Source organism: Crotalus tigris, unplaced genomic scaffold, assembly GCF_016545835.1.
Source record: "Crotalus tigris isolate CLP2741 ecotype Arizona unplaced genomic scaffold, ASM1654583v1 scf7180000023778.42327, whole genome shotgun sequence".
Taxonomy (NCBI): domain Eukaryota; kingdom Metazoa; phylum Chordata; class Lepidosauria; order Squamata; family Viperidae; genus Crotalus; species Crotalus tigris.
In genome coordinates, this window is record NW_024100179.1 from 1 (window position 1) to 24,869 (window position 24,869).

Sequence of the window (24,869 nt, forward strand, 5' to 3'; positions counted from 1 at the left end):
TATAATTACAACCACTCTGCTTAAACAAAAATCTATAGTTAGCGTATGGACAATCTTTGTGTGGACAATGGTTAATATTTAAGCAAAACATTACACAACACTTAAATAATGGCATAATTAATGGTATAAAGTCACAATTTTAATTAATGTTGCCAACTGACAAATAAATAACAATATAAAAGCAACAAATAACAAAACCATTTATTATGGGATGATACAAGATTAGACTTAATTAAGAAAAAAGACACCACTTCAGCATGAGATAGCTTTATATTTGCTATTGAGTAAACCAGAGTTTTGGGCTGAAAGTAGAACGAGAAGTTTGTAATCTGCACTGAAATGGAAGTATTTTACTTACTGGGAGACCAAGGGGCCCTCTGTCACCCTTGTGACCTGGTTCACCCTTCAATCCTTTAAGACCATTTAACCCTGGTTCACCCTAAATATAAAAGTATAAATGCTATTTTGTGAAGATGCTGACACGGATACTCAAGCTGGGACAGAAGACAGCCAGTGAAGGATATGAATGTAAATCCAGTTTTCCAACTTAAGTGGTTATGTTTATCAAAATAGATCATCTCATTGCTAGATCATAAAAAAATGGTGTAGAAATAGTCATGACTCCTATTAGAGTAGATAGCATAAAACTATCTATATAAACTTGCATGTTTGAAACATACATCTTGAAATGTTTCTGAATAATTTGGAACAATATGATTTTACTGTCATGTTGCTTATGGCAAATGTATTCCAAATCCATTCATAATCTTGCAGGCTTTCAATAAAATTAATGAAACCAGAAAAATGTGAATGTGATTTGATCAATCAGAATTACAAAGTATTTTTTTTTATACATTGCCTTAACTGGCTTTTTCTTCAGATAGCGAACTAAAATATGCATTATTTAATGAAAACATATTCCAAACCTTTAAGTATGGCTATCATAAATTAAACAGAGGAAGACTGTGATACATTGGCTTATCCTTTCTAATGACCACAATGTAACAGTTACCCCAAAAGTAATTAAATGCTTACTGACAACCAAAGTAAACATTTCTGAAATTCTTTCATAAGGGAACTCTTTTGCCCTGAAAAAATCTAGATATTTCTAATTGTACCAACATTTATAATTTTTTTTTAAAAAAACAGGATAATTTCCAATGAATTTTCCCAATTCTTACAAAGAATTTAAATGTAAAAATAATTCACTACCTCTGCTAAATAAAATTCCATGGCATTTCTAAAGAGGATATATGTACATTATTTTTGTTTAATTTATAGGTTTTGACCATAGAATTTTATGTTTTCCAGATTCTAAAAAAGTAGCATACAATTTATCTTGATTTTGTTTTTTACTATGTATGTATGTATGTACTGTATGTGTGTGTGTGTGTGTGTGTGTGTGTGTGTGTGTGTGTGTGTGTATATATATATATATATATATATATATATATATATATGTAGGTCTTTGGTTGTTCGGGTTTTCTCCCGTGTAAAATTGGAAGTGTCTTGGCGACGCTTCGACGAAGTCCCATTCGTCATCTTCAGGCTGGTGTTTTCAGCTTCGTGCTTTGAGCAGCAATGTGTGGTCTTAGCTGTTTCTTCCTTTTAACTGCCAGTGGGGGTATGAACGGATTGGGTGGGAGCTTGGCTGTGTTCTGATTGGGTGGAGGTGTGTTCTGATTGGTTAGGGGCTTGGCTGTGCTCTGATTGGCTGGGGGGTTGGCTGTGCTCTGATTGGCTGTGGGAGTGTTCTGTTTGGTTGTGCTCAGGTTAGTCTGAGTTGCAGAGGGATTCAAGATTTTGGGCTGCCCTGCCATTCCTTGGCTTCGCGTTCGTGGTCGTGCTTCCTCTTCCTGGAGGGTGTCAGTTTGCTTCATGTATGGATTGGGGGGGTTTAAAGTGGCTAATGATGCAGCTGTGGTCTGGCTTCTGGTTTGTGGTCGTGCCTCATAGTCAGTGTGGCTTTTGGTTTGTTTTTTGCGTGGATGTTTGGTGGTGACATCCTGTGTGGTTTTTGTGAGTGTGGGTCTGGTATCATTTTTTGTGTTAGGGAGTCGTTTGTCAATAAGGGGCGGGTTTCCAACTGGTGGTAGGCAGGAGGTATCATCCGCTTGTTAATGCGTGTGCAGTTTTTCTATCTCGATGGCTTCTCTGATTATCTGTTATTAAAATGTTCACTTTTGGCAGGTTTGGTATTTTGTAAAGTCAAATTTCATGTCCTGTGCCTTTTAGGCGTTGGACCAGGAAGATCGTTGGTTCCTCTTTTTTGACTGAGTTCTTATGGTCTTCAATGCGTGCACTTATTCGTCTGTTGGTTTGTCCGATGTATGTGGTGGGACAAGTGGTGCATGGGATTTCGTATACTCCTTGATTTTCTAATTCAATTTTATCTTTGGGGTTTCTAAGGATGGTGGATATTTTTCTGTTTGTGCAGAATGCTGTTTTGATGTGGTGTTTAGGGAGGATCTTACTGATTCTGTCTGTGGTGCCTTTTATGTATGGGAGGAGGGCTTTGCCGTTTTCTTGTTCTTTGTCTTGGATTTTAGTGGGGGGTTCTTTTTGGATTAGGTTTGTAATCTTATTTCTATGGAATCCATTGGATGTTAGTACATTGGTGAGGGTGTGTAGTTCGGGTTTTAGGTGTTGTTCGTCAGCTAAGCGTTTTGTTCTGGAGATGAGTGTCTTGGCTACAGAGTTGATCTGTGCTGGGTGGTGGTGTGAGAGAGCGTGCAGATAACGGTTTGTGTGTGTTTTCTTCTGGTAGATGGTGTGTCTAGGGAGCCATTGGATTTCTTGTAGACTAAGACACCAGGAAGGGAAGTTGGTTGTAGGCTTCGGTTCCATGGTGAAACTGTATTGGGTGTAGGCTGTTGAGGTGGTTGATGGAAGTTGCCAGTTTGTCTTCACATGTGGCCAAAAACGGACAATTCTCACACACCTAACAGCCCTACACCCAAAATACCAGTTCACCCATGGAAACAGAAGGCTAACAACCAACTGACATGGAATTGACTTAAAAATACCAGAACCATCGCCAAAAAGTGAACATTTTAATAACAGAAAATCAGAGAAGCCATCGAGATAAAAACGCCCACACAGCATGAACAAGCGAGATGATACCTCCCGCCTACCAGCAATTTGGAAACCCGCCCTCATTGACAAACGACTCCCTAACACAAAAAATGATACCAGACCCACACTCACAAAAACCACACAGGAGGTCACCACCACACATCCACGCAAAAAACAAACCCAAAGCCACACCGATGACGAGGCACGACCACAAACAGAAGCCAGACCACAGCTGCATCATTAGCCACTTTAAACCCCTCCAATCCATACATGAAGCAAACTGACACCCTCCATGAAGAGGAGGCATGACCACGAACGCGAAGCCAAAAAATAGCAAGGCAGCCCAAAATCTTAAACCCTCTGCAACTCAGACTAACCTGAGCACAACCAAAAGAACACTCCCCCAGCAATCAGAGCACAGCCAAGCCCCTAACCATCCAGAACACACCTCCACCCAATCAGAACACAGCCAAGCTCCCACCCAATCAGTTCATACCCCCACTGGCAGTTAAAAGGAAGAAACAGCTAAGACCACACATTGCTGCTCAAAGCACGAAGCTGAAAACACCAGCCTGAAGATGACGAATGGGGCTTCGTCGAAACGTCTCCAAGACACTTCCAATTTTACGCGGGAGGGAAAAACACCCGAACAACAAAGACTAATACAAACACCGCGAAAACCATCAGAAAACAAATATATATATTATTATATATATATATATATATATATACACACACACACACACACACACACACACATACATACACAAAATAATAATAATCATAATAGTAGAAATAATAATCAATAATAGCAATAATAATAGCAATAATAAATGCAAATAGCATTAAAGTATATTAGGGCTTTAATTATTCTTTTTGAAGTGGATAAATATTGAACAATGTGTTTGCATGCACATTTAAATTTCCATATATTTTATATAATACTTTGAACCGCAAGGGTGGATTTTTGACTGGTATTGTTAGGAACATGGATTTTCAAATACAAAGATATGGGCAAAATAATTCAAAAGAACATATTAATTTAAGAGAAGAAATGAGCTTGATTAGAAGACTGAAAGACAGCAGTGAAGAAGAAAATATTTTTTAAAAAAACTTCTTAAGTACATAAACACTCGTCCTCTGTTTTCTTAAACTTTTCTGTAAGGTAGTTCCAAATGTCATAGTTTGAAACTATCACCAGACAACTAAATTTTAATAGTGGCTCTCCATAATTAACATTATAGAAAGCTAATTTAGCTTACATTGATGTGGAACAGACACAGGAAATTGCCATAAATCCTTATATACGTTTTGACATTTTATTTTAAGCAGATGCTTAAAGGTTTACGAATATTAAAAAAAAATCACAGAAAAAATGAGACAAGGACAAATTTTAAGTGCATGCCTCAACATGATTAATGAGAATGACAGCATGACAAATTAGGAAAATTATTTTAGTTGTGGACTAAATTCTTTACCTTTGGCCCTGGGAGTCCATGAGGTCCCTAAAAATAAATTAAAAAATAACAATTACAGGATGCATTTCTATATTGTTTCTATATATTATATTAGAGGAGCTCTCTCAGTGTGTATGCATGTGGTTGTGTCCATGTGTATGACTTAGGAAGGGATGGCTGGGCAAAACTGCATTGAGTAATATCTCTTAATTATTTAACAAAAGTCAAGCCAAGTCTAGCAAATTAAAAGCCTCTATCGATTTTCAACTCCAAAATGTTTTTGATGTTTTTACATATTTTGAAAATATATAAAAAACACTGATAACAAGCAGAATCAATAGGATCTTGTTACTTACATTTATATAGTCAAAAGCACCTTTGCAAAATTACTCTTTCACATTTCTGCCTATATTACAATTCATTAGAAAAATATTTGATACTACCTGAACTTTTTTTTGTTTTCCCCCAATTTCTTCTATACTAAGAGCTCCTGAAAACATTAGGTTTTGTTATGTGGACATCTAGGCTTTCAAGGATATGAAACACTGATAGATTGCTTTAATTCATGAACCACACAATAGATAAATGGCTAAAAATACTTACCATAGGTCCTGGTGGACCGTGTGGACCAGGAGAACCTGGAGGACCTATGAGCTGCGTAAAGTATATGCATATAAATATATATATATATTTAGAAAATAAGTTTATCATTTTAACAGACACAGTTGACTGATCTGCTGGGACCATGCAATTAGCTGTAATCCCTTGGATGTGCTACTGGTGTTACCCTTTGTTAGAGCATGTTGTGTTTATTGTTTTTTTATTTCACTTCTGTATCACCCTTCCTAAAGCCCAGGGCAGTTTGCAAATCAAAATAAAAATCATTAAGCAAAACCTATGTCCCTTGTACCACAATCATACAGCGAATCACCCATGGTCATTAAGCAAGACTTCATGTGACCACGACTCCTCATTTTTACTTCACATTTCTCCACTGATTCTGCGAGATGGCTATGAAGCCCATATATGACAATCATGTTGCTTTTAATGTTTTGATTGGTTCAGTTTCATAGTTTTAATATGATATTATGTTGTTTTAATTTCTGATTGGGAGCTGCTCAGAGTTGGTTAAAAAGCAGGTGGCTATTTAAATCATGTGATTGGGGGATAGTGCTTTGGTTGTAAATGCCTGTTGGCTTTGAAGCAGCCAAATCTCAATTACATGATAGTGGGGATGCTTCGATGATCATAAATGCAAACATTGGTCATTAAATTATTTTTTCAGCATAATTTCAAATGGTCACTAAATAGGGCAGCCATTAAACGACAACTGGTTAGAAAACCAAAAGATTATTTTACAGGAACACTGAAAAAATATAGCAAGACTTACAGAGGGACCTTGAGAACCTGGTAATCCAACATCTCCTTTTTCTCCTTTCATTCCATTGGATCCCTACAAAAATGTTATGGTATTATTATAAATACTTTCATCTTATTGGCTGATGAATTTTTATGCAATAAAACATGACTTTACATATTTAATTATAAGACCTAATTTGTCTTATATTGTTATTTAGCCTCCTATTCCAACCAGATAAATTCAATCCAAAGTATCTGAACCATCTTTGGGCTGGCTGAATCTGTGCTGGGTACCAACTTCAATTATTTCAAGATGTCAGGTGCAACTCAAGTGATGTGATCAAAAGGTTTTTTAGGTGTTCCTACAGGATTTGATGTGTTGAAAATTAGTTACAAATATCCTCAGTATGCCTAACATTGAATATGTCTGTGTATTTGGCATATCCACAATAGTCATAATTGTGAAGAGGGTGTCCCTTATATTTTGATGTTCAAAACAATTCTGATATTCAGAACATGCCATGTAGTGTTGGATCTTTGTCAGCCAAGGCATCAGGTTGAGAGAATGATTCTACAGTGACCAATAATGGCGATCCAGAGTTTTAGACTGGGTTCTTCCATACCCCTTGGAGATAGCAGGAACTGAATGTGGAATTATTTGGATGCAATACTTGTATTATATTCTGCTGTATTTTTTCAAGCTAACTTGTAGAAACTTGAAACACACCTACTATGTTAAAGAAGTTTAGTTACAAGAAAAATATTGTCAGATTTATTTAAATATTGCTTTTTTGTTTGAGTTTGAATTGAGTTTAACATTGAACTGTAGGAGATGACCAGGCTGACCAAAGAAGGGGTCAATCATGTTATCAGTTTTGAATTCCTTCACACCTACTAGAGATCTAAATCCATCCCAGCTTGAATTCTATTGACTCTTATCTACCCCCAATTTGTTTTAACCATTAGTAGTTCAGATTCTTATAAAGAGTTTTAGCGAGCAATAAACAAGTATTCATTTGAACCTCTGACTCCTGATTTCCTGCAGTTGATATGAACTTTAAATGTATGAAATGTATCATCACCTTTGTGAGAGTAGTACACTTGAGAAGAAAAATAACTGCCCAAAAACAAGCCAGCAGTGTTTTCAATTCTTTATCTGCTCAGTGGGATGTTATACACAGCTGCTTTCATTTTACTTATACAGTAAGAACCTAAAGATGCCTGATAATGTGGAAATGTTTTCACAGGAATGCTATCGCCTGGTCAGGCTATTAATAATACACTATAAGTAAGAAGGAAAGGAGAAAAAGAAAGAGGGAGGGAGGGAGAGAGAGATGGAGGGAAGGAGAATACTTTAAATACTCTGTGGCACAGTATAATGAGCTAAAATCAACAGTGTTTACCCAGGTAGAATGGCAAATGAATATATTTAAGTTAACATGAAGAATAACACACTTACAAATAATATTGCATTTTAAGCTATTCCTATACTGCTTTATCCTGTAAAGAGTTCACCTCCCACTAAGTTTAATTAATATATTTATTTGAAATTTTGCTAGTTAGCTTTATCTTATCTTGGAGTTAAAACACAGTTAATTGATTTGCCATCAAAGTAGTTGATTGAAAGTTTTCCAAAGGAAGATGAATCAAGAATGATTTATTATTTCTATACCTTTTTGATTTTGCAGGAGAATTTTATTTACATACACTTGGGATTCCTTCCACAAAAAACCCCGTTATTTCTTCTCTTCTTTCAAAGTTTTCCTCAAAACTGTCATTTCTTTTGGTTCTGCTAAGCCTCATTTGAAATTAATTAAAACTACCACTCTTTTCTCCCCCTGTCTTCCATTGCTGTACTTCCTTCATGCAAATCTTTTTGCATAGCACCAAGTAACATGTTCTAAAATAAAAACAATATGATTGTCCTTGAGAAAAAGATACTGAAGCAGTAGTGAGAAATGTTGCTATCAAAGACAATTTTAAACAAACTTACTGGCAAACCTGGAAGTCCAATACCCCCTTTTTCTCCTGGTATTCCTGGGTCACCCAGATCACCCTTTGAACCTTTGGGTCCCTGAAATAGCATATTTATGACTATGAAATGTGCATTATGCTAACAATGTAAATCAACATGAACTAAACCAATGCATTAACTTCAGAAGTAAAAAATGTAATTACATTAATATCTGGCAATATTTTTTATTATTTAAGGATAGCAGTATTTCCTTCCTCCTCCCTCCCTCTCTTCCTTTATATTCAGTTTTTGGTGAACCATTATCATATCATATTCCTTTATCAATAGTAATATCATGAAGACATGTTCAAGTACCTGCTCCCCATCAGCACCAGATAATCCTGGTGATCCAGGTTCACCCTGCAAAATAAAATCCAGCTCCAACTTAAGTCCACTGTGGTATTATTATTTGGAATATAATGTAATTTAATACTAAATAAATAAGTCTGCTTGATCCATGTGCCTTCTCCTCTTACAAGGAACATATCAAAGGCACCTACTTCAGCTCTTGAAATGTTGTCATTTAGTTTGAACTAGGAATTCCGATTCAATTCCAAATATGCTTTCTTGAAACAAGCAACAACAACAACAACGATCATCATCATCCTCACTAGCTCTTGATGTGGTTCAACAAAGTTTCTCTCTCTAATGGCTTCACAAAAGACCAAGAACAAATGGACAGGTCTATAATCTTTGGGATACCAAGAAATTCTTCCCTAAATAGTATTCCCATGAATAATAGATTATATAATCTTGCTTCACAAGTGTTTGGTATTTAAAATTCTTTTAAAGCACTTCAAGAATAACGTAAGAAAATTATGTTATGATCATTTTGTTAAATTTGTTGAAAAAACTTAGTTGTTATACAATAATTTATTATTGTTGAACTAAATATTTTTACTTGAATCATCTTAGTATCATAAGATCTTCAAAGCACACAGTGATAGAGACTTTCATGTCATTATTAATTATATCAAATACATAATGTACTGATAATCACACAAATACAATTGATATGCTCACCTTTGATCCTTGCAATCCTTGGAGTCCAGGTGGGCCTGGAGGACCCTAAATATAAAATTAATTCACTTTATTGCAGTATCCACTCCATACATTCATTAAACTTTTTTCTGAAACATATTTTAATATGTTACGCAAAATAAGCATCACAACAAGAAAACTGCATTAAAACAGTCAAGGACTAACAACACCAATGACAATTGATGACCATATACAGATAGACAGGCAAAATGTGTTACAATTAAATATTAGAATGATATTATTAAACAGCAGTGATGAAATCTGCTTTACAACATGTACAACACTAGCAAAGCAATAGGCTGAATCCTGGCACATAAAAATTCCAATCACTGTGAGCACTAGAATTAATGGCATGCAGTGTTTTATATATATATATATATATATATATATATATATATATATATATATATATATATATATATTCAATCATGATCTCTTGCAGAACTCCTAGTGAGCTTCTGTGGAGCTTAGAGACTCATGGAATCCTAGTTGAGAAGACTATAATCTCATTTCAAAGATGACTGAGTCCCTAGTACCAGAAAATTATGCAGAAAATACTGAGAGAGGAAAACTACAAGATTATTGCCCTTCTCTCTGCATACTTCGAACTAGCAAACTTGTATAATTGTAAATCTTGTAACTAAGTCTTGGATAAAACAAATCTGTATGGAGTTTCATTGAAAAAGGCTTGGTTATTTGGCTGCCTTATAGCAGGGTAAAATATGGTCTGGTTGGCTGTTAATGGTAGGTTCACAACTACTTTCCAAACCCCAGGGTATAACTGCAAAACAAATTGCCCAGTCTCTGCAGAGTTTTAATAGCATCTATTCAAAAAGGTCATCCTTAAAGTTTGATTTTTTTATTTTTAAAAAGTCACACACCTCAATTTCCTGTCAAGAGCTGGGATGAGTGACATTGACAGAAGGTAAACTCCCAAAAATAGAAATAACAAGACAAAAATCTAGCTTGTTTTGTTATGGGGGTCTGATCACAACAATTAAGATATTTGAGGCCAAGTTGGGCTATGCAGATACTATGATGCTGCCAGCCTTTGATCTACATGATTTTAGTCAGAGATCTTCTCTGCTTTGCTATGTGATAAGCAGTAAAGACCAGAAGAATAAGAATTGCCCTTGAGACATTATGCCACACAATTTAATGTAAGTATACAGTAAATCAAAGTAATAATACAAGCTGTCATTGAGCTACCTTTTTTTCTTCCAATACTAATTTAGCATATAGGTATTTCATGCTGATTGCAATATAGTAATGAACTAACGAACAAAGAAAAATCTATTTATATAAAAGTTTCTATAACAAATAAAATAAAGCAAAAGTTTCATTGAAATATTACTAACACTTAATTATCTTATATGAATTATAAAAAACAAAACCCCACAAATATTATTATTATTATAATAACCTTAACCTGTATTTATTTTGTACAACTCTAGGTGTTGTAGATAATACTCCCACTTCCTATTTCATTACAACTCTTTAAGAGGACTTGGGCTGAAAGAATCCAAAAGTCTATACCTAAGGATAGCTAAAACTCATGATTTCCCAATTTTCTAATTCAGCACCTTAACAAGTATATTTCCTGGAAATACCATTGTTTATCTATCTTTGGCTGACTTCTATATTAACTTGCTTTACCTGTAAATTTATGAGAGTAGAGGTAAAGAAGGCCAATGGGAAAATTCAAAAAAATTGAGACTCAGGGATGTTTTCAGCTAGTTAGGTTTCAATGTATGTTAATATTATATTACACATTTTGAAATAATACAAGTATTCCCTTTTAGTCGTTATTGATTCTGAATAGAAAAGGAATATTTTTAAAAGGCAGACGTACTGAAATTTCATCCAACTGTGTTCAAAAATTATTTATTAATGGCACTTAAATATATATAAATTATACTGGATGAAATAAATATAATTTTGAAGCAAACTTGTGATGTATCTTCTAACACAACCAATATGATTTTTTTTTAAAAAAAAATAATTCAGGAAAGTAAGTTACAGGAAAAATCAATCCCTTTTTAAGTTACTGCATTTTAAAATTCCCACTGAAAATTGCACCAATGCCTGGTTTTAATAAACATGGTTAAACAAATTTTACAATGCTAATGAAAGCTTGAATCAATAAAACATTTTTTTAAAAAAAGAAAGCTTGAATCCCTACTTTTTTTTTTTTTTTTGCTGAAATGGCCATACTGCTTCTATTAATTACTATAAGTAGTAAAACTAGAGTCCTAACTTTCCACTGATACACCTGATTTAGAAAATAGAGGTGCTGATAATGCAAAATTAATATCTGGTGGACAAAGACACATTTATAAATCAGAATAACTCTAAACATGCAACACCACAGAAAAAAACAAAACACCGTCATGCAATAGGAATTACCGTGACAGTTAAGGTGGTAATCCTCTGTTGGCAAAATATATTAGCAGAAAATAATGTTACCAGATGTTCAGTTTGAAATAGAATACTTTGCTTGTTTAGAAACAGACTTCACAAAATTGAGGAAAGCTTAAGAGAAGCATTTGACTAGCTCCCCGAAAATAAAAGATTACTCTTACATCTTTACATCTAAGTAATTATACTTAACAATCCATGTATTAAGGTACTTACTTTGAATTACTTTGTTTGCTTTCAAAAAGAAACAGTGCTGTCAGTTTCCTATTATATTATAATGATTTTAAGATCAATTTTTGTAAACTCACAAATAATGCTCTATAAGCATCTGTGGAATTATAAATAATTAAGTGACTATAATTATTTAATGATGTGTGACTTAAACTGGATGATATTTATATGAACAAACTATACAATGCTGAAATATCTCAAATAGTAATGATCTCAATAGAGCAAGATCAAATAAAATTCATATAAATAAAGAATTATGATCAAAATTTAACTAAAAGAAATATTTCCTTATATCTGATCATGACATGGTTTCAAATAAAGTAATTTCTGTGACTTCCAAAAGATGTGCAGAACATGTTTTAGCATTTATCAAAAAGTAACTTTAAATTTTACTTAAATGCTTAATTTAATCATTTATAACCATGTCTAAACAATCAGCATGAGGAAAACGTCTTACTTATATAGATGGAGTACATTAATTCCTGTATTTTGGATGAAAATCCTATTTGTAGTTATATATTATTTTATCACCAGTAAAAGGATTTATTTTAAATGTTCATTTTTTCAGTGTTTTGAAGGTTACTGGAAAGTAAGAATATTATTTTTAAATGTTTATTTCTGTAGTATTTTGACTGCTGCTCATGTATTTATCTTATATTTTGTATGTAGACATTAAATACTTTGTACTTTTCAATGATGAAAGTTTTTTATTCTGTAAAGATTATGGAATGTAGGTTTCATGCAAAAAAATCTTGCTATAACTTATAACTTTCATCTTCAGAAAGGAAAGTTAGTGATTGATCTCTATAGTGAGTCTTTTGTTTACTGCGCTAAGCACCATCCACAGGAATCAAAATTAACTTCTATACAGCTTGAAAAGTTCTTTGAAAAAGTCCTTGAAAAAAGGTAAGGATGAATCTTATACAATATTGGCAAAAGTAACTAAGTTTGCAAACATACAGTATATCTATATAATGAGACATTTTTTTCAGTAGATAGATATATGACTACATTATAAGAATTGTCCCATGTAGTCATTTGTCCTATATTAAAATAACTTCATTTGAAATATACATGTTTGTGAACTATTTTGGATGATAGAAAAAAGCAAGGGGAAAGATACCCATTGATTTGTATCTGACTCCTTTTTTCTTAATGATAGTACAGAATTTGCTTACCATTTTTTTTGTTTTTTTGTTTAACTTCCCAAATTAGTTTATAGCCCTAGTAGTTAGTATTCCCATCTAAATACTAACTGAATCTGACCCTACTTAGCTTCCCCCAAACTAATATATGATTAATTAGCTGCTGCTCCCTGTTATGACATTTTGGATTAACTCAATGCAAATATTTAATATTGAAATATATTCTATCATCTTATTAACCATAAATTGTAAGCAAAGATCTTACAAAAGCAATCATTTATTTAATGCTATCATGGAAAGCAATCATTTATTTAATGCTATCATGGAAGAATGCAAACAAGTAAGATTCCAGATCAGGCTTCCCTAATTTGGTACCTTCCTAAAAGTTGGAACTAGAACTCCCAGCCAATATCAATATTACCTAGAAAATGTATATGTTGATGTGTCAAATACATCCAAGGAACAATAGATTAAGGATAATCTGTTCCAGATAATCATTGTACATGGTGTTTTCTAAAAATACATTTACCCATTGAATCACACCTACTATTTATTATCAACATTTCCAAGTTCTGTTATGGTGGAATTAAACCAGGGATCATATATATGCAAAGTATATGCTTTATTGCTCAGTTATACTGGTAACATATGAGCAACAGCATATTTATTGTATATTAGTTACAAACCTGTAAAGCTTCATGAATATTTCCATTGAAATCAATAATTTCTGTGGCACCTTGGTCACCTTTTTCTCCAGGTGGACCCTATAAAAAAAGCACTGGAAATGTACAAACATGTCGCATTTGTCACAAACCCACATAACAAAATGTTAATGAATGCAGTAAAAACAATTTCATTTTCCTAGCCTCGCTTTGCAAGTATAACTTATTACACTTCATTCCACTAGTATATGAACATTAATGTATTCCTATTTCCACCTATTTCCTAATTTAGCACTCATTCTTTTTCCCAGCAGAGATTGTCTTTGCACAATGTGTTCAAACTGTTTTTTGACAACTGATTCCATTTTTGTTGATAGTCTATCAAAAATGGTAGAAATTATAATTATTTCAGTGTCTTTGTGAGCTCTAAATATGGTTGCTATACCTGTTGTCATTAGCTTAGTCTGCTCTACATTTACAATGAGTTTCTTTGTAATTTTTATTGTATACTTTGAATACATTGTACAATTAACCCACTTTCTTGAGAAATCTATAATGCTGGAAAAGATGGAAGAAGGGAAAAAGAAGATCACCAGTAGCAAAGTGGATGGTCTCAGCTGCTGTGTATTTTCACAGCTATAGTGTCATCAGCAAAGCACAGATTATTGATATTTATTGGACTATTAGCACATGTTAAATCTAATCCCAATCATATCAATATTAGTTTTTAAAACTCTAGAATGCAACTCCAGTTATATCTAATCACCATTTCTTTTTTCTTGTTTTTTTTTGAGAGAGAAAAAGATTTCCAATCTATTTTATAGTCTATGAGTATATGTATGTAACTTAGTTTCATATATCAGTTATTTAATGCACAAGGTTGTAGATGTGTAAATTGTAGTAGGTGCTATGTTTAAAAACAATACCAAATCATTTAGAGTCAGGCAACATTCATTTAATAAATTATTATTAATAATAGTAGACAAATATTTGTGAGAATCAGTATATCTATATGCTATGTGTTAATGAATAATGATTATTTATTAAATAATGATTATTAAATGTGAAAGAACTGTCTATTGGAGGATGCATATTAATACTTCAGTGCTGTTAGAATACATGTTATCACTACTCACTTTTTTCAATGCATTATTGAAGTGGATCTTATAAGTCTAGATCAGTGTTGGTCAACTCCCAGAATTCCCCATCCAGCACTGTATAAAGCAAAGTATAAAGGCTGAGGAATTCTGGGAACTGAGGTCCCACATCTGCCAACATTGAGAAACATTGATATAGATTATATAACCAGACCTGAAAATAATGACTTAATCTCTTTGCCTCAAGGGAGTTATTTTGCATACTGTCAGTTAAGGAACATATTTCAGCTCACTTACCCTTGGTCCCACTGCTCCCAAATCACCGTTATTTCCTGGATCACCCTAATGGGGAAAAAAGTTTGTTATTACAGAAGAAAACTAAAGTCATCAAAACCTCCCAACAGAATTTTGAAGTGGGTACCAAAATTGTCTTAATTTTTTTGAAGATGAAAGCACTGAGAGAAGGCTGAGAATACCATAAGCCAATAAGCTCCTGCAGTAGCCTGATCAATAAAGATTGCAAAGTAATCATTTAGTTATTGATTTGCTTGAGAGAGTCACCAAAAAGGTTCTCACTCCCCCTTAAACAAAATGGAAACAGCCTCCTCTGTTCTCAGTAAATCTTAAATACATTTGAACAATCTACAATAATTACACGAGATTGGTATGAGAAGATAACTGTCTTGTTATGGCATGTTTCCTGCATTTAAATTGTCAATGAAAGTTCTGAAGCTGGCATGGCTGTAATATTGTGGGCAGCTGTTTTCCTCAAGAGCTGCAACGATGGTTGCAGAGAAAACATTTTATAACTGCAGATGATTGGAAGAAAAAGAAACAGCTTTTTAAAAGCTGGGGTACATGGCAAGGAGGGTGTTGCTTTTGTAAAAGCAGGCAAAAATCAAATCTTTTTATCAAAAAGGGATTATGAATTGATTCTAATCATTCTAATCTTCCTGTGAAGAAAAAGATAACGTGGAATGAATAGGAAAGAACTGCAGTAAGGGCAATGTTTGGATAAGTGGCTGCTTAGCCACAGAAAGAATGTGGCCATGGGAAATATCTCAGAAAGGATCCCCCCTAGTGTGGGGGGGGGCGGTGCTGTAAAGGTGACAGAGAAATGTACTTTGAGGCTTGAAAGATTCTATTAATGTAACCTTACAAAAAAGTAGAAAGAATATTTCTGGGTTTGTTTCTTGCCTGGATTATCTTGCAAGGCTGGGCTGTCAGCTTTCTAGCTGACAAACTCAGCATCTTAACTGCTGAGCCATCACACCCCCTTATGAAGAGAAGGACTAGGGATGACATGATAGCTGAGGAGCTGTCACAGACAAGAAGAGGCCAACCTATTCTCCAAAGCACTTGAGGGCAGGACAAGAAGCCACTGGTGGAAGATCATTACAGAGAAATCTAACCTGGAACTAAGAAGAAATTTCCTGACAGTGAGAATAATTAATCCAAGGAATGGCTTGTTTCCAGAAGTTGTGGGTGCTTCATCACCGGACGTTTTTGAGAAGAGATTGGATAACATTTGTATAGGATGGAATGAGGACTCTTATTTGAGCAGGGGGTTGGAAAAAAAGAACTCTAAGGCAGGGCTTTTCAACCAGTGGTACGGGTACCACCTGTGGTACATTGGCACCTGGCAGGTGGTATGCAACCATCCTAGAAAAGTGGTAGCGGGAGAGGGGAATGAGCTGAACTGGTGGCAGCACCACAACCTTTAAAGGAAGCGGTGGTGAGGCCCCTCCTCAAGAAGCCTTCCCTGGACCCAGCTGTTTTGAAGAACTTTCGTCCCGTCTCCAACCTCCCCTTTGTGGAGAAGGTTGTAGAGAAGGTGGTGGCGTCTCAACTCTTGCGATCCTTGGATGAAACCAATTATCTGGACCCTTTTCAATCTGGTTTCAGGCCCGGCTACAGCACTGAGACTGCTTTGGTCACACTGACCAATGACCTCTGGCGAGTCCGGGATAGTGGTTATTCCTCTATCCTGGTGCTTCTTGACCTCTCAGCGGCTTTCGATACCATCGACCATGGTATCCTTCTGCGTCGTCTCGGAGAGGTGGGAGTGGGCGGCACCGTATTGCGGTGGTTCTCCTCCTACCTCTCTGACAGGTCGCAGTCGGTGTTGGCGGGCGGACAGAGATTGACCCCTAGGCACCTCGATCATGGGGTGCCTCAAGGCTTGGTCCTGTCCCCCCTCCTTTTTAACATCTACATGAAACCGCTGGGTGAGATCATTCGGCGACACGGGGTGAGGTATCATCAGTACGCGGATGATACCCAATTATATATCTCCACCCCGTGTCCTTTCAGTGAAGCAGTCGACGTGATGTGCCGGTGCCTGGAAGATGTGAGGGTCTGGATGGGTGTGAACAGGCTTAGACTCAACCCTGACAAGACCGAGTGGCTCTGGGTCTTGCCTCCCAAAGGCCAACTGGATGGTCCATCTTTAGTCCTGGGGGGGGGCAAATTTACCTCCCTCAGTGCAGGCACGCAACTTGGGTGTCCTCCTGGACTCGCAGCTAAATCTGGAACAACATCTATCGGCTGTGGCCAGGGGGACCTTTGCACAGGTTCGCCTAGTGCACCAGTTGCGGCCTTATTTGGACCGGGAGGCTTTACTCACAGTCATTCATGCCCTTGTCACCTCAAGACTGGATTACTGTAACGCGCTCTACATGGGGTTACCCTTGAAGGGCGTTCGGAGGCGGCAGTTGGTTCAGAACGCAGCCACGAGAGCGATTGTGGGCGCGCCAAGGTACGCCCACGTGTCACCTATCCTCTGCGAGCTGCACTGGCTTCCTGTGGGTCTCCAGACGCAATTCAAGGTGTTGGTTATCACCTTCAAAGCCCTTCATGGCATAGGGCCAGGTTACTTACAGGACCACATTCTGCCGCACAGCTCCCAGAGACCGGTGAGGTCCCATAGATTGGGCCTCCTTCAGGTCCCGTCGGCCAGACAGTGTCGGCTGGCGGGCCCTCGGGGAAGAGCCTTTTCTGTGGTGGCTCCGACCTGGTGGAATCAACTTCCCCCCGAGGTTCGAACTACTCCCACCCTGCCGGCCTTTAAGAAGGCCGTTAAAACCCTCCTGTTCCGGCAGGCCTGGGACTGATGTCCCCGGGGGGCCGGGATATGATCGGACTCGTGGTATGACTGCTTTATTTTATTGTTTTATGATTGTTTTAACTTTGTACGCCGCCCCGAGTCCTTTGGGATTGGGCGGCATATAAATATTTGAAAATAAATAAATAAATAAATAAGCCTGAGTGAGAGATGGTTGGAGCTGCAGGGCTGTCAGGGCTCAGCAGAAGTGCCAGGATCAGCAGTAGGCTCCAGCTGGAGCTCAGCACTGATCCTGGTGCTTCTGCTGAGCCCAGAAGAAGCGCCAATCAGCTGGAATGTTGCAGCATCTCCAGGGTCTTGTGATGCTTGGCAACTGATTCATGTTTATGATGGTCACAGTGTCCCAGGGTCATGTGAAGTGACCAAAACCTCTGCAACCACCCAGCAGACAGGGGGAATAAAAACCAAACACCCCCCACCCCACCCCCTCAACAGAAATGCTCACAACAATGAAAACCTCGGACAGAAGGAAGAGCGCCGCCAGGCAGGCAGGCATGTGTCTTACTCGGCTGTGGCTTGGGGGGCACTTTTTTCAGTACCATTGTAACTTCGAACAGTCACTAAGCGAACTGTTTTAAGTCGAGGACTACTTGTACTTTATCACTTTTTTTCCTTTTTTGGGGGGGTCATCAAGTTTTTGACACCTTGCTAGGCGACTAGTGGCACTCAAATATTGCCATATCCTAAAAATGGTACAATGGGTGAAAAGGTTGAAAAGCCCTGCTCTAAGGTCCCTTTCAGCCCTGTTATTTTATGTTATTCTATGTTCTAAGACTGTTTAACAATAAACATTGCTTACATTCATAACAATTAAAATGTCAGAAATGCTTCAAGTTACGGTTAGAGTTAATGAATATCTCAAAGTATTTCCTCCAATTTGGGGCCTCCCAGGTATGTTTGTTTGCAATACTTAGAATTTACTCCACCAACTGTAATCTGGACTGTTAGCTAAAACTTAAAATTCTGTATGTCCAGAAGACATCAGAAGGCATTTTCCAAAAAAAGTTCTTTGTATACTTTCCTGTCAAGAAAGCTATAGCCATCAGTTTGAAAGAGTAAGGCCAATTCAGAAAATTGTTCATTGTAATTACATAATTACAGGTTCTGATGTAATATACAAATTTTCAGACAAAACCGAATTTCCATGATAATTGACTTTTGTAATGCATTATATATGGGGATAAATTCAAAGATTACCTCAAAATTTTACTAATTTACCAGATATATAATTGTTAAAAATAAGGATTTTGCATCTATTATAGAAAAATGCCAACAGACAGTTTTTTCCAGACACAATGGAAACCTGGAGATTTATTCCCATGTTTAAAATTCAGATAATCAGAGAAAGCTGTCCTTTATCTAATGGTAGCACCTTTTTTGGCAATAAAACCCTGGCTTCCTGAAAGCAGGTTATCAGAAATCTATTCTGTCATCTTTTTTGCCTCAGGTCAAAAAAAATTCAGTTATTCCATACTTTTAACATTTTCACTTTTCATTCAGAGCATGCTTTGCCTCTAACTGCTAGTCTTAATGTCTAATGTCAAATAGTATGTAATGTCTCGTTTAATTTTAGTGTAAACCTAAATACTGCACTAAACTGTGGTACTAATCAACGAACTGGAAGAAAAGACAGGACCTTATATAGCAAAGAACTCAGAAATAACTGAAAAGGGAGTTAACTGGGGAGTGAAAACTTTCACTAGGAAAAGCTAAGGGTTATATACACTTTGTCTTTTCAGTTACTGAAAATAATTTTACTACTTTTTAAACTGATAGTCTTTGAACATTCTAGTAAAAGAAACAGACAATGACATGTGCTTACTATACATAGCACCCCATCCACATACAGAATTCACACATGCAAAAATGGCAGTAAATAAATAACTGTGTTGGTTTAGTGTACTTAACCAATAAAACCAGATGTTGCTAATGACTGACCTTTGACCCTTTAGGGCCTCTAGTTCCAGATTCACCTGACCTCCCCTGCATGTTGGAACACATACAAAATGGAGAGGAGACAGAAAAAGTAAAAAGAGAAATATGAAGAATTAGATTTGTCTATAGGATGTAAATGTGTAGAAGAAACTATGCATATTAAAATAGTTGCTATTATAAAGTTACACTACAGAGACAAATGTATATATAAGAAGTTGAGTAATCATGCATGTTATGATGATTTAACACAAGAGGATTATTAGAAGAAAATCTGAATGTGTTTTGTACATGTTCCGTGGAATATTATTTCCTCAACTCCCTGAAAAATATCCTATGACTTCTAAGTGAAGATGTCAGATATACAATTTGTAAGCTGAAAATATTTGTTTGAGTCAATCATTTCTTTCCTACATTGCCTTAGAAATGAGAATTCACCTCTGGCAACTTACAAACCAATACTTTAGTGCTCTTTCTTATCAATAACTTATGTTCTTAAACAAAAATGGCCTTCTTCCAGATCATGCAAAAGATTTAATAAAAATATCAATAGAATTTCTGAATGTACTGGAATCAAGAAACTCACATACACAGTTATGCACAATTATAGAAACAAATGTCACAAATAGTAGAAATCAAATAAAAAGACACTTTGAAGTATTTTGGAAAATGTTTAGGTATGCTGTATGAAATCACATTTGTTAAGTCTCCATTTTCTGTTCTTATTCCTTTTAAAATTCAAATAGTCCCTCAATCTGAATTTCTTGGTAAAACACTGGGGAGAATTCACTGATGCACAAAGAATTTGACACCTAGTCAGAAGCATTTCGCTTGATGGGGTCAAAGGGAACAAATGATGAAAACAGCATTGTATTGATACAATGTAAGCTCTGTTCCTTTTGTTCACAGGTTGTGACATCATATTAATGTACAAAAGAAGAGGAACATGTATCATTCTGATGAAAGGGGAAGATCCTGCAGAAGCATACTACATTCTGGACACCTAGAGAGGGCTGGATCAGTTAAGTACTTAGATAGGAGATCACCATTAATTCCCAGGCTACCAGCTGAATTGGGAATTGGAAAAACATTGTGGAAGAAAGTAATGATAGATCACTTTCATATTATTGCCAAGAAAATTGCATAGAAATATCCATGCAGTCACTACAGTAGAAGGTGAGCAAAATCCATCAGATTCTATTTTCACTACAGTTTTGTTCCAAAGATCAGCTAAAACATTTATTTATTTAAAATATTTATATAGCCACCCATCTTATCACTAACTCTTTGGTCTTATCTATGATGTAGGATCATCTCATATAAAGCAGGACATTATTATGCATAGATTTTAAATTGCTAATGAAAACCTAGAAAATCAGTTGAGTTGCTCCGCAAAGTACAATTTTAAAGGTCCTTCCTTCCTTCCTTCCTTCCTTCCTTCCTTCCTTCCTTCCTTCCTTCCTTCCTTCCTTCCTTCCTTCCTTCCTTCCTTCCTCCCTCCCTCCCTCCCTCCCTCCCTCCCTCCCTTCTGTGTCTGTCTTAGACACAATTACTAACCATATAGAATTTTGAAAATTCTACTTTAAATGATGAAATCTGTTTAAAGTTTCGCCTATGAGCACTCCAACCTTATAGTTAGAAATCAGAATTTTGTTATACTTTTATTTACTTGTTATCTCTAAAGCACTTTAATTCCCATTAAGTATGACTATAAGTAATATTTGCATAGCATCCATTTTTTATTATTAATATGAAACTTCTCCATTTGTTTAATTAACTTTGACTGGACTATGTGGTAAAAATGAATGACATATATTTAAATAACTTGGAATACATCCTCAATCACAATGAAATTGATTTTTCTGGTTCTATTTAACATCCTGAAACAAAGGATGTCTTTAAAAAATGAGCTAAACACAGAGTTCTCAAAGGCCCTCTAAATATTTCAAAGTGAAACCAAACTGACCTTTAGCCCTGGAGCTCCAGGCTCACCTCGTTCACCTTTCCCAGGAGCTCCTACTTCTCCTCTTTCACCCTGTTAAAAATCATAGCACATACACACAGAAGCATCATAAAACATCAGTAACTTTTGATATTGATGAGAGTTGCTGTTGAAACATCAAACAGAAGTAATATCAAAGAGTATGTCAAACTGGCAATTGATCAATACATACATTAGTACAAACCTCTTCTGAGGAGAGTGTGAATAGATTACAGTGCCATTATATATGTTTTTTTTCTCCTTCTGATTTGTCAAAAGTAAAAAATCCCTGAACATTATGGATAAAATAGGAATAATTACAGGTGGAAAAAAGAGGCAAAACAGATAATGCTTCCCATATTTAAATTGTCCAACTTTCATTTATTGGTTTTAGTTTTAGGTATTGGTAACTCCAACTGGTTTCACAAAATAAAAGAAGCTTTAGGCAATACGGTCCCTCTTTTTTTAAAAAAAAAATGAGATGAAGTCTCGGTTGTACAATTAAGAATGTATATAAAATAATCACACTTGCATCATTTCCTACAGAATTCATAGTGGTTTAATTTAATTAATTTATTTTACACACATTACACATTTGTAATGGGTTGAGTTGTGATCTCAGTCTGATAAACTTTCTCTTTAATAAGACTTTAATGGTTGTGGAAGGAAATGTCTATTCCAACGATTAGGCTCCAACTGATCTGATACAGAGCAAATTGTGTGTAATAAGGAAAAAATGTATATTGTACCTTTGTCCCTGGCAATCCTGGCAATCCAGGTTCTCCCTGTGGACCTAGGAAACCCGGTTCACCCTTTTAATAAATAAGCATATTAAAACTTTGTTAATTTAACTGTGAATAATTATAGAAAACATGAATTTTCTTGCAGTTATGTTTTCCCTAGTCACATTTCTAGCTGTAACCTAATAGCTATGGACAGCTACAATTAATCATGTTTGATTTCCATCAGCAAAGAATTCTTCAAGAAAACCCCCACCTAACTTAAGAAAAGCAAGTGAACCAGAAGCTTTTATAGCACAAGACTTTATGAAATGAACACCTGATATATATATATATATATATATATATATATATATATATATATATATATATAATATATATACTTTGTTCATATTTACCTGAATGGAACGGAACTCGAAATAGCTGTATAACAGTTCTCTGTCTTTATTCTTTGTTAGCAAAGCTATACTATGCATATATACTATATATATATATCTATATCTATATATATATATATAGATATGATAGGAAATAAAATGATTCACCAGGGTAATAAACCTATGAATCAATTATTAAAAAGCGCCTACTTTTTTTTTCTCCCCCCCCCCCCTGCCCGTAACCTGCCAGATCCTTCCAGGGGATAGTGAAGCAGGGGAGTGGGGGGGGAGTGGCCATTCTTCAATAGGTGTGGTGAGTATGCGCACCCGACTCCTCGACCTCGTCATCGGGCCTAAATAGGATAACTGCGTGCGGCTGGTCTGTTCCTTTCTATTCATCTCAACCGCCCGTTCATCCTCCTCCATCCTTCTCTCCCTCAATCTTGAGGTGGGCGGGCAAATGTCTCTATGGTTGCAACAGTCTCTATGTTTGAGCTCTTTTCCCTCGGGGGTAGATGGCAGTGTGCATTTCGTGTTTCTTTTACAGTCCTCCTTCGTTCCATCGTTCTTCCTATGGCAAGTTTTTTGTTGTTGAATTTTGGTATTTTTGTTTCTTATACAGGTATCATTTAAGTGATCACATGGGTCCTTTCGAGGTAGTTGTAATTCGTTAACGGTCTGGGGCTGGAGGGGGGGACCTTTCGAATGTGGAGGGGGGAGTAGTGATTCTTCAATTGTCCCTGTGTGTAGTCGCTTTGTGCGCGCTGCGCCCTGTTCGGGCGGTCCGGAAAGGGTAGCGGTGGGGCCATGCCTTCGCTCTTCCTCTTGGGGTAGGTATCGTCCAGGTGATCTCACATGCCCCTCCCAAATAGATATAGTTCGTCGGCAGTCCAAAGCCGAAGGGCAAGCCAGTCGGTCGTGGGTGGAGGGGGGCGGAGGCTCCCCGCCCGTCGCCACCCCCAGCTGTCCGGCGCGTCTCCTGCTATGAGTGATCGATCCGGGGGGAAGGTTAGCAATAGAGTCGTGATCTGGTTGGTCTTTGCAGCGTCCTTCCTCGCTACAAGTAGGTATAGATCGTCGGCAGTCCGAAGCCGAAGGGCAGGCCATTCGGCCATGGGTGGAGAGGGGCGGAGGCTCCCCGCTCGTCGCTACCTCCAGCTGTCCGGCGCATCTCCTGCTGCGGGTGATCGGTCCAGAGGGGAGGGTAGCGATAGAGTCGCGATCTGTTTGATCTTTGTAGCATCTTTCCTCGGCTTGTCTCCTCCTCCCTGCGTCGTCGGTGGTCATACGGATCCTCCGAAGCTCTCCGGGATACGCAAGCGGGGGGAACGGTGGCTTGATCTCTTGAGTTCTTTCTCCTTCTTGCGGTTTCCTCTCTCCTAACTTGGTCCCCTTGATCCAGCGGGGGGCTCTCTCTTGTCTTTCTGAAATGACTGGCATATTTCCTCCCATATGCAGGTGGATTGCCATATCTAAGGGTCTCCCCCCTCCTCCAACCGCGATGTCTTCCTTAGTATTGGTCACCACATTTCGAGTATCTATATCTTCCTTAATGCCATTAGAGTTCTTATTGGAACGTCGGGGGTGCTGTCCTTGATTACTAGTGCTCCACAGCCTTAAAGCCATATATGCCGGGCACAGGTCCACATGCCGGTTAATAGAATTGTCATCCGAGAGCCATGCCTCCTTAAGTAGGCGGCCCCCCTTGGTATTGTCGCTAGCCAATACGCTGACCTCACTGAAATTAAATTTGTGATCTAGTTCCGCCATGTGTGCCCATATTTGAGAATGTGGATCTCCCCTTCTTACTGCTAACTTATGCTCGTGGACCCTGGTTTTAATCCGTTTGGCTGTCTCCCCAACATAGTTGGATCGGCAGTCCATACAATTGATCTTATAAATGGCTGCCGACCTTTCAGTGTTGGGGAGCGGGTCCTTTGGGCGCATTACAGCTGCCCGCAGTGTTTGGTTGGGTCTATGGGCCACTTGTATCTTGTGCGGTGCTAAAATCCTTGCAGTGGCCTCTGAGACGTTGTGGATATAGGGGAGAGTAATACGTGTGGTTACTTGGGATGTGAGTCTTTGGGGTGTGGGGTCACTCCGGGGTCCAGATGGTTTGTTGAACCGATTGATAAATTTGGCCGGGTACCCATTGTGTTTACACACCCGGAAGAGATAATTTCTCTCCTCCCTCTTGGCTCTGGCAGTGCTGCAGT

At 37.1% G+C, this 24,869-nt stretch overlaps 1 protein-coding gene across 1 annotated transcript in view; it reads right to left on the reverse strand.

Annotated features, from left to right (window-relative positions):
* Positions 1-93: 93 nt before the first annotated feature.
* LOC120298204 (collagen alpha-1(XXV) chain-like) overlaps positions 94-24,869 on the reverse strand; it is a gene marked incomplete at its 5' end in the record, with an annotated part of 41,965 nt that continues 17,189 nt past the window's right edge. Inside the window, 13 exons of the mRNA XM_039321671.1 lie at positions 94-439; positions 4,554-4,580; positions 5,136-5,186; positions 5,923-5,985; positions 7,885-7,965; positions 8,221-8,265; positions 8,929-8,973; positions 11,353-11,376; positions 13,427-13,504; positions 14,797-14,841; positions 19,562-19,606; positions 21,522-21,590; positions 22,286-22,348. Coding sequence (XP_039177605.1) covers positions 278-439; positions 4,554-4,580; positions 5,136-5,186; positions 5,923-5,985; positions 7,885-7,965; positions 8,221-8,265; positions 8,929-8,973; positions 11,353-11,376; positions 13,427-13,504; positions 14,797-14,841; positions 19,562-19,606; positions 21,522-21,590; positions 22,286-22,348 — 798 coding nt within the window. The remainder of the gene's footprint in view (positions 440-4,553; positions 4,581-5,135; positions 5,187-5,922; positions 5,986-7,884; positions 7,966-8,220; positions 8,266-8,928; positions 8,974-11,352; positions 11,377-13,426; positions 13,505-14,796; positions 14,842-19,561; positions 19,607-21,521; positions 21,591-22,285; positions 22,349-24,869) is intronic.